This window comes from Triticum urartu, chromosome 7A (genome assembly GCF_056163025.1).
Source record: "Triticum urartu cultivar PI428250 chromosome 7A, HENAU_Tu73, whole genome shotgun sequence".
Taxonomy (NCBI): Eukaryota; Viridiplantae; Streptophyta; class Magnoliopsida; order Poales; family Poaceae; genus Triticum; species Triticum urartu.
In genome coordinates, this window is record NC_141879.1 from 9,756,335 (window position 1) to 9,767,086 (window position 10,752).

Sequence of the window (10,752 nt, forward strand, 5' to 3'; positions counted from 1 at the left end):
GCTAATAAAAAACGAGCTGCGTTTTACTAAGTATGCAAAGAACATTGCTCGCTCTTCATTAGACGACTTGTGTGTACTTACGTATGAACTCAGATGATGTGTCTAGTTCAGAAATGTGGTACCTGTGTCTCTGTGTGTGTGTGTGATGCTTTCGGATGTGCAAGTCGCAAAAAAAAATCTTTGTGTCTGACTTTTTTTTTGCATGTTTTGACCTGTCAGCGTAGGAGACGCACACCATTTTTTAATCGGAGTAGGCACGTACTAAAATTACAATATAATAATGGTCGTTTTGTTTAAGTTGACGGGACTTTGGTCCGTAGGTACCGAACATTAGTAATTAATTAAGGGCGTGCAAGTGCAAACTACTGGACGGGAGCGATTAGAATAATGGTCGGTTCATGTAGTTGGTGTATTGTATCATATGCATTTTTCACATAAGTAAAATGACACTTCCTTAAACTAAGACCACGGCATTTATTTTGAGACGAAGGGAGTACTAGCCAAGCCAGCAATGGAGAATATGTGGGCACAAACAAACCCACCAAAACAAAATGAAATAAAAGCAAGTGGGGTGAACCTTGCCCATGCTATCGGCGAAGAACAAAAACAAGTGGACAAAACCCCGCCATCAAATGGAAAAACAAAATAGTAGCATTACTAGGACCGATGATTGGATTCTTGGAAGTTGCTGATTGGGCAAGCATGCACGAGGTTGCCGGCAAAAATTGTGATTTTCTTTGCTTTGAACCTCTGTTGCAAACTGAAGGGCTGATGCTCGAGCTTGCAAGGGAGAAGAGAGGCAGCATTCGCAGTGTTCGAAATAAAAATGTTTGTTACTTTTCCTGCATCTTTAGTAAATGTGTTGTAATCTTTATAATAGATCCAGATATATTTTCTTTGAAGGAAAAAAATCATCCTCCTTGAGCACACCCTCTTGCATAGGATGTCAAGACCTTGCTTTGTATTATTATTATATAATTGCTTGTGGGGTGCTCATGCATGTGCATGATCGCTGGCCAGTGGCCAGCCACCATGTCCTTCCAATGCATACGTGGCAGCAACAGTGCCGGACCCACATCCTTGCTTTCATTTGTCGAGTCATGCCGACACGGACAATCATGCATGCATGCATGGAAGGCACATGTCATCGTCGCAAACTGTTCGGGTGTACTTCTGTGTATAAACACACACGTGTGTGTGTGTGCAGCATGTATCATGTATGCCAAGAACCCTATTTCTAACTAGACATCTTTTACCATGTTTCCCCACTTGTTTCGGTAGCAAAGAATGTCCAATCCGCGTATTAGTTTGGTTGGTATATACTTGACGAGGAAGGACTGCATGTGGATGTAGCGGTTCTGCCGCGAATTTGCTTAACGTGTTGTCCATCTTTGCGTATGGACCTAGCGATTTCGGTGCGGATACGATGTCAAACATGCGGTTTTGTCGGGCGGTGACCAGGCGCACATGCAACGCTTTTGTTGTCCGAGGCCGAGATGATGTCGACCAGATTGGTGCCGTCGCTGGTGGTCTTATGGCGCGTGGATGTTGCCGCAGACCATCGCAACGAGTTGAATGGTTGGTGCGGGCTCCTCTGGATATGCTTGGCGCTTAGGGGGCTTCTTCCTTGTACTGCGCCAAGTGGGCCCTCTGTAGACGTGAGTGTCGTCACAAAGCGCGGCTATCCGTATGGACCAATTGTTGCAAGGCTGCTAAAATGTTTCCCAGCAAGCTTTGTACCAAATCACTAGTTGAGGAGTACTCTCTCCGTTCCGAATTACTTGTCACAGGTATGATGTATCTAGATGTGTGTTAGTTCTAGATACATCTATTTCTACGACGAGTAATTTAGAACGGAGGGAGTACGTTGCAAAGATCACTCTAACTCTTTAGGTTGCGACAAGTGGCGCACATGCAGCGCGCCACTTATCGCAATATGAGAGTTTTCTCTTTTTTCGTAGATTCGTTTATTCAAAACGTTTTATCTCTTAAACCGTGTGTCTAAATTTTAGACCACTTTCACCGTTAGATTTCTCGCGTCGAGATTTTTAAAACTAGATCCCATGTTGATAGATTTTGACGATCTTTTTTTCAAAAAAAAACAGACGAAAAAACTGAACCGGGAGCACGGATTTTTTACCTTTCAGAAAGAGGCACATCCGTGCCTCTCACGAAAGCAAAACCGTGACTCTCGCTGAAAAAAAAATAAAAAACACGTTTTTTTAGTTTCTGAGGAGGCACGACCGTGACTCCCGCGAAAGCACACCCGTGTGTCTCGCGGAAGCAAAACCGTGACTCCCGCGAAAGGAAAAAAACAGAAAACGTGTTTTTTTCGTTTCCGAGAGGCACGACCGTGACTCTCGCGAAAGCACAACCGTGCCTCTCGCGGAAGGCAAACTGTGACTCTCGTGAAAGCAAAAAAAAACGCATTTTTGCACGCAAAATTTTTATTTTTTTATTTTTTTATTGTTGTCAAAAAGCTAAGGAAGACCGGTGAAAAACCAAAACGTAAAAAAACCCGGAAAAAACCGTTTAAATAGCGAAAAACGCGTGTGAAAAAAAAATAAAATTCAAAGAAAGCGCCCAGAACGCGACACGTGGCAAATGACTGAGAACATGCCACATAAGGCAAAGGTTCAGTTCAGTGACCAAGGGCAGATTGTTCGGAATGTCAACCACATAGTTGTCGCTCCTGCTCACAGCAGCGATAGGGCACTTGTTGAGTTACAGACGCCTCAACTCCGATCGTATGGAAAGAAAGCTGTGCCATCATATGAATGGGTGAACCAATGCTCGAAAGATGGATACAAGTAACACATCAGTGGCAGACCTACCACAAAGCCAGTAACCAACTCCAAGCTGCTCAAATAAGCAACAGCCAGGTATGTAAGTACGTATCAACCAAGAATGCGGAGCATGTAGGTTATCTCGAAAAACAAAAAGGACGGCATAACTTTCTTCGACGCAAGGCCGCAAGTATGCATTCAATCTGTACACCTTTTTGCACAAAATGCACAAAGATTATTAATCTGCACGGAATTTTCATACTGCTCTGCTTTGTTCAAGGGCGTGATTGACAAAGAAGTTTCGACATGGGAAAGAATGGACGGCATGGAAATTGTGCCGGCCCACGGCCCAGAGTTCCGAGTTAGCAGGCAGGCTGTGCAGTCGATTATTAATCCAGTCGGTCCTCGCTATCCTTCCAGTGATGCAGCAGCCACCTCCTTTCCATCATCGGAGAAATAATCTTTCCTGCAATGCAAACAAAAGGAGATCAACCAACGCAAACCATGCCATCTTCTTACTCTTCCAAGACATCATCAAGCAACAAATATGATAACACGGCAGATTAGCAGCTTAGTAACGGACCTTATTTTACGGGAAAGCTGGTACAGGCCTGTGCCTGCCATCGCAACGTTGACGCTGAAAAGGTTCCAGTTTTTCTGAAAAAAAAAGGTCATAGCATCGCAAAGCAATGAGACGAGCAACAGTTAAAACTGGAAACAACACATGACAGCAGGTGGAACGAGATGGCTTGGGAATATGAATCAAACATTCAACAAACAACTGAACATCAACAGCCCAGTCCAGGGAGCCGTTAAAACAGTACAATATGAGACGATCAATGCAAAACGATACCATAGCAGCAAGAGATGCAATGCTTAAAATGTATATTTCAGTTAAGATATATAGATAATCCACGTCAGCCAAATTTCAGGTCACCTTACAAGATTCAGTGCACATAATAATGAAAAATGATAGTATAGTATCGATGGCTTACCGGTGTGATAACCATGCTGTAGCGTGACCAGACGACTCCAGTGCAGGCAACCGCTGCACCCCATATTACAGAATAAGCATTTGAGCAGGACACAATAATAAGTAAAACAGTAAACTATTGGCATGCAGCATGCTGCCGTGAAATGCTCGTTGAACATACCAATTTGCTGAGGATAGGATATCTTTTCTGGAGGCTTAGCAAAGTCAGCAATGTTCGCAATGCTGATCCCCCATTTAAATGTTGGAGCCCAAAAGTGAACTGCAACCAAAGTCAGATGATCGTCTCAGCCTCTGAAGTGATATGAATTGTACTTTTTGTCTAATAGATATGTATCACAATTTAGTGCTAAAAACAGTCACGGTAGGCCATTAGAATTTATGGTGAACTGCACAGAAGGTCAGATTATTGTCTCAGCCTCATTTTCAAGTGATGGTTATAGCCAAAAATGCAGCTCTGGAACGTCAAGAATAAGCGCAGAGTTGGCGAAGGCTGAAGATATGCAACTTTTCAAGGGAGAAAGACATAGTTTCTTTGGGTCTTTGGAAAATTGCAGCATTTACCAGTAAATCACTTCATTAAAATATTTCATGTCTTAAGGACTCTAATCTTGCTTAAGTCAATATTTTCTTTGCCAAGCTTACCAGGGAAAAATGCAAACATGGGTGGCAAAGGGGAATTAACATTACAACTCTTTGGTGCCCTGTAACTAGGTTTGTTTGGACCTATATAAGAGATTTCCTCACTATTGATAGGAGTGGATTTGTCTCATAGGGGATTTAATCCCCCTCAATTTCTCCCAATCCCCTTCAAATCCACCTCAACCTAACAAAGGGTAAAGGATTTTGTAAGGCCAAATGTCAAGATGTGTGGCCAGCAGGTTGTGTCCAGGCCACTGTACATAATCAGGAACATAATGCAATATGTTATTGGTTGACCCGACTAACACATTGTAAAGTGTTAGTGTCACAGCAGTGCAAAGGTGGCTACTTCTCGAATGGGGGGAGAAAGTGAAACCTGCAACTACCACAATCAAATGGATCACAAGACAACTTAAAAGGGAGAAGATGTAATCTCTTTGGAGCTTGAGAAAATTGCAGCATTTACCACTAGATAACTTTATTATAGAATGTAATATGCAAAATGCAATAATCTGTTCCATGAGAAAGCCAATATGTTTTTTTATATGCTAAGTTTACCAGGAAAAGTTTAAGGTATGGGTTGCGAAGGGGATAAACATTTCAGCTCAATGGTGGACTAGAGACTGCTGATTTATATACTGTTCAGTCCCCTGTAACTAGGTTTGTTCGAACCTATATGAGAGATTCCTTGGTACGGCAGTAAGTTCCCTCTCACTATTGCACTTTGTGGAGGAGCAAAATTATACAAGGGATTTTGTAAACCCAACTATAAACTTGCTAAAAGATACCTGGCCAGCAGGTTGTCTGCTGGCCACTGTGGATAATAAGGAACATATTAGAAAATGTTCTTGGCTGACCCAACTAACACACTGCAAAGTTATTGGTTCTAGGTTCTGTTGATTTCAGGTTCTATTTTACAATAACTTTAGTTTGACTACTGCTATTTTGATTCTCCATGGCGGCATGTTTTCTCCGTGTTATTATTTGTTTCACAAACAATGGCCACCTGGTCTCATATACTGAAACCAAAAAACAGAGTAAGCAGACAGCATTTTCACATTTAAAACATGCCAACAACCTGGCAATCCTAACACAACAACAGAGCCCGAATCTAAAAAGACACACAAAGAGAACATGAATAATCCACCAACAGGGGAAACAAAGCCAACGTTGACCTTCTTACATCAACCACTTGAGAACCTAAAACTGGCAATAAAAGTCTAAAAGACATTTGCTCGTAGGCAAACTGTTTTATACTTTTCTCCTAGTCAGTGTTACTAGCTTGCACAATAATAAATATAATCAGAGTATGTATGCGGGTAGGACTGTGACTAACTGGTTTTGGGGCCAGCAGGATGGTTCAAGAAGGCTTGAATCTTTGAAGCCATTCAATCAAATGGACGCACACTTTCCTCTCCTTGTGCACGACCCTGCCTATTTACTCTGTCCTGTACACCTACAAGCAGAAAACATGAAAGCACGCCTGTAAGTCAAGTCCAGCATAAAAAGATATCAGAAATTCATTTACAAAGCCCCTGCAGGGACTGCGCAAAAAGAATAAATCCCAGCGAGAATAAGACATGACAGGAAGCAAATTCAGACATCATCGATGGTACGAAACCATTGGTGGCTTGGCGCTATAGGGGGGTCGAGTTGAGTTCATCCAATATATACATTGCAGAAAAGCCATAGGTACCGCGTGCAGTGACCCGAGAAACATACAATCCCCAACAATGGATACTGGACACATCAAGTAGATCAATATCTGAGATAGTCAACCTGCTTTTAGCCATAGTACTACACGTAACACAAACTTTGCCGGCCCAAACAGTTGCTGCTCCTGCTCCTACTCCTACTCCTACTCCTACTCCAAACCCACGGGGACACGAGCCCTGGTTCTGCTAGGGTATCGAGCTCCTACTCCAAACACACAGGAACATCGAGTGTCGCTAGCGAGGGAGCGCGCGGGCCGGCGAGGAATCCATCGATCCGGACAGCGCGAACAGCGCTGGCGAGGGCTGCTCCTACTCCTACTCCACTGTTGACCCGAACACAAGGTGCCCAACTTTTTCTGGGCTCCCGGATGAAGGAGATTCGCTAGCGAAAATCGCGAGGCGGCGTGGAACCAATCTCGATCCGACTACCAACCAACCTACCAGCCCGAGGACGCGAACGGATCTAAAGGCAGCAGGCGAGAACGAACCAAGGATTGAGGCGGGAGGGAGATGGATCTCATCTATTACCTGCAAGGGAGGGACGCCCGCCGCCGGTCGCCGGTCGCGGTCGCTGTCGCCGGAGCCGAAGGAGCCAAGAGGGCAGACGGAGAGGGGATGGGTCTGTTCAGAGGTAGGTGGCGTGTGCGTGCGTGGACCGGATCATGAGAGATTAACAGAACCAATCGGCGGCCGTTGGTGTGCGTATGGACGGCAGCGATGGGTCGACTCTGCAGGAATACAACGTGGTCCCTTTCTTTCCAAACAAGTATATCCCCAAACTAATGTTTAAGTCCGCAAAAAAAAACTATAGGTATGTTGCAATATTTTTGTTGATAGCTTACCAAGCTGACCACTTGGTGTAAAACTATAGGTATGTACTTCGTCCGTTCCTAAATAAGTACGAGTCTTTTTAGATATTCCAATACGGATTACCTACGGAGCAAAATGAGTGAATCTATACTTTAAACTATGTCTATATACATTCGTACGTGGTCTTTGTTGAAATCTTTAAAAAAACTTATACGTATTTAGGAACGGAGGGGGTAGTACTTTTTTAATAACAACCAAAGTATATATTCCAAGTGGCAAATGCATGTGTGCGTGATGACAAATCTCAAATGGAAAATATAATGTGATATTATCGAACATTCGCACGTACATTGTCAATTTCCTCTTTTGAGAAAGGTTCGTCAAGAAAGGACAGATTCTCATGCCTTTTGATCAAAGTATCTAAGTTGAACAGATTGAAAGTTGGCACTGAGGTGCTTAGCCTATGCTTGAAAGCAGCCCAAAGGACATTGGCTTTTGAGTGATGATCTCTAAAATTGTTGCCAGAATCATCCTGCAAGCAATCAATATGATTTAACAGAATCAATCGGCGGCCGTTCGTGTGCATATAGACGGCAGCGATGAGTCGATTTTGAAGGAACAGAACATGTTGCCTTTCTTTCCAAACAAGTATATCCCCAAACTAATGTTTAAGTTAGAAAAAAGAACTATACATACGTATTACGTTTTTACAACCAAAGTATATATACCAAGTGGCAAATGCATTCATTCAATGGTAAATCGCTTCGCCTTTGGTGAGTCACTTTGAAGATCCGCAAAGCTGCATATCGGCGATGGAGTCGCGTCAAGCTCCGACGAGGAGGTGATCTGTCATTTTGTACTTTGATGGCTACTGTGGTGATGCCAGAGGCATGTGCCAGGCGTTTGTGTCAAGCTCAGAGTATTTTTCAGTCTTAATTGTATTTTTCCTTCTTGGCTGATGTTTCTTTATGCAAAGACTAGTGTTCTGCTTTTTTTCCAGTTTTATCAGGTCATTGTGTGTATTTATGATATAAATGAGACATGTATTATCACGTAAAAAAATCTCAGTGAAAATATAATGTGATATTATCAAACATTCACACATGTGCAAATTGTTACGTGTTTCGAGTCGATGTGAGTACTAGGGAGGTTCCCTGGTCACACATAATCATACTTTATTATATAAGAGCAAAAAATATAGTTTCCTCATAATTTATTTTAGTCGATAATTTATAGTGACTATTAGGGCTGTAACAAGTGCGACATGCCAAGTGCAAATGGACATTCTCGCCTAGCTCAGTGGGCTATTGTCCCAACGTGATATGAAATTATAATATGTTGTATCCAACATCCAGTACAAACAAGTCGTCAAACCAATCCCACGTCATCAATATCTTATTTCATCCCACGACTGAGGGCTTCCACCAAATCCCGTCCTAACCGAACATTCTTCACATGCCCACGTCTAGGAGTGGACTAACGAGTAGCTCGGCTCGTTAAGCTCGTGCTTATTAAGGCTCGGCTCGTTAAGCTCGTTAAGATTAACGAGCAGAAAACTATGCTCGGCTCAGCTCATTTGAAGCTCGTTAAGCTTGTGAGCGCTCGCGAGCGTTCGTTAACAGATTATAATATGTTATGATATACGTGATGAATGTATAGGTATGGTTTTCAAGATGAAATATGGTGACTACAAAAAGAAATAAAGTAGTTTGTTGCCTCATATGTCGATTAGATTAAATAGATAGGCTGAGGTGCTACAAAAAGTTTGTCACATAAGATAAAAATATGTGTTGTGTTGTTACTAATGAGCTTAATGAGCTACTCGTGAAACTCGTTAGCTCGCTCGTTAAGCTCGTTAAGTTTAACGAGCTAAAATCAATGATTGACTCTGTTCATTAAGAAGCGAGCTATGAGCTTAACGAGCCGAACTATCGAGCGCTCATTAAGCTCACGAGCTACGAGCTTTTGGTCCAGCCCTACCCACGTCTCCAACATGTGATTGCCTCACCACACTCCAAACTATATATGGCACTGCCTCGGCAGTGGGACCTTTGGGCCGCAAACTACAACACGTGTAGCCAACTGTGTGAATCGGTTGGTAGCGTCCTCTTTTGACCTAGGTTCTATTCATCCCACTTTTAGTTGTCTGTTTTGGTGAAATACAAATCTGGTAAACAAATGTAATTCCTCTCGACATGATACCCATGTTTCAGTTAGTGTTGTCCCGATGTGCGTGCTTTGATGGTGTTGGTATCGTGTCTTGGTTGGGTGAAGGAGATCATGGAGGCGTGAGGTTCGAACTAGTGGCGAGCGAGAATGTAGGAGGAGGATGCAAGGTTTATTGGTGATGAGGGAGCGTTCACCATGTGGACAAGGATAGGGTTTGCAATACCAAATGCACGACAGGAAGCAGGACATGTGAATAACATACACACCAGTAGCATTGTTCCTATCTCCACTCACCAGAAGTGGTGGGGTTGAATGGGAGATTAGGCAAATATTTAATAAAGATGGGTTTACTGAAGTAAAACAATGTATGTAGAACAATTACTGGACATAATAGAGAGTAAACTAAACTGGACAGAGAAACAACTAGCTAAACATAGGTAAATCTAAGTAGCAGTGCATCCAAGGGAAAACATAGCATAGGCAATGGAATAACTATTCTCAGAATGGTCTTCGAAACATTCATAGAGAAATTAACAAGACGGGGAATGATTGACAAACACGTGCAAGTTACAAAGGTAAATTAGTTTGGGAAAGTAAAACTCATAGCTTGACGAAGATAAAGATTTGTTTGACCGGTTCGAGTTGCTCACGCAACTCTCCGTCTTGTTGGAGGGGTCTATATTTAACTCAGAGGACAATGTCCACACCCTATTCTCCTTAAGCTAAATTCACTCAGGCTTCACCCAATCACTCGTGTTAGATCTTCGAGACCTTCACATATTTGTTCTTTAGCCATCCACAATTACTCTCTAAGGCTCAGGACTAACACCTAACTGTCTAGTGATGCTCAATTACTTGGTTGTTTTAGACTCTAGGGTATTTCCTCACTAGGTTCTCACAATTCTCGCGAAGAATGGGTTGCTCTAAGAAGCTCTTGTCAATTCTCTCTAGAGGAACCAACTATCTCAGGTTTGAGTGGGGTGGCGGAGCATCCCGAGGTGTGGAATAACCAATAAGGGCCTTGGCCGCCTAATGGACAACCGGCACTTGGAGAGTAATGGTTGGATTTCAAATACGGGCTACGTCTTACTTGTGGAATAAGTCAATTTGACTCGACTGCACTTGATTTTTCCTCGAAGTCCTGAAGAATATCGTATCGGACTCAGAGAGAAAATCATAGTTGGAAGAGATTTCCAAGTCTTCACTCGAAGAAGTAGGTTTTGGGTTGAGCATCATGGAAGACCTGAATCTCAATGGTCACATAGACCCCCCCCCTTTAATAGTATGGTTTGCCCTATGACTCAAAAAGAGAGAAATTAAACTAGAAAACAAAAGTCCTCACTATGCTTCATATCCCTCATTGCGAGCGGATTGTTCCACGAACATGCATTCTGAAAGTCTTCGTTGTCAACACAATTTTTAGGGGTCATAACTCATGTTAAACCAAATCCTCGGGCACTTTCACCTATGTATACTCACAAATACATTTAGTCTCATAACTTTTTCTCATTAATCATCCAAAAAACCCTAGGAGCCACTAGATGCACTTACAACGTATGAGAGAGGGGATAAAAGAGTGTGGTAGCCTATTGTTTTCTTACCGCGCACACAACTTTGGGTAACTTGAAGTAGCTTGTGT

The 10,752-nt window shown here is 42.7% G+C and overlaps 1 protein-coding gene across 1 annotated transcript; it reads right to left on the reverse strand.

Annotated features, from left to right (window-relative positions):
- Positions 1–2,931: 2,931 nt before the first annotated feature.
- Positions 2,932–6,820, reverse strand: LOC125531022 (mitochondrial pyruvate carrier 4). The gene is made up of 6 exons (XM_048695426.2): positions 6,663–6,820; positions 5,756–5,875; positions 3,941–4,039; positions 3,782–3,834; positions 3,370–3,443; positions 2,932–3,252 (listed from the first exon to the last, which is right to left on the reverse strand). The coding sequence occupies exons 2-6, from the start codon at positions 5,805–5,807 to the stop codon at positions 3,195–3,197; spliced, it is 336 nt and encodes a 111-aa protein (XP_048551383.1). The 5' UTR covers positions 5,808–5,875; positions 6,663–6,820; the 3' UTR covers positions 2,932–3,194.
- Positions 6,821–10,752: the final 3,932 nt, after the last annotated feature.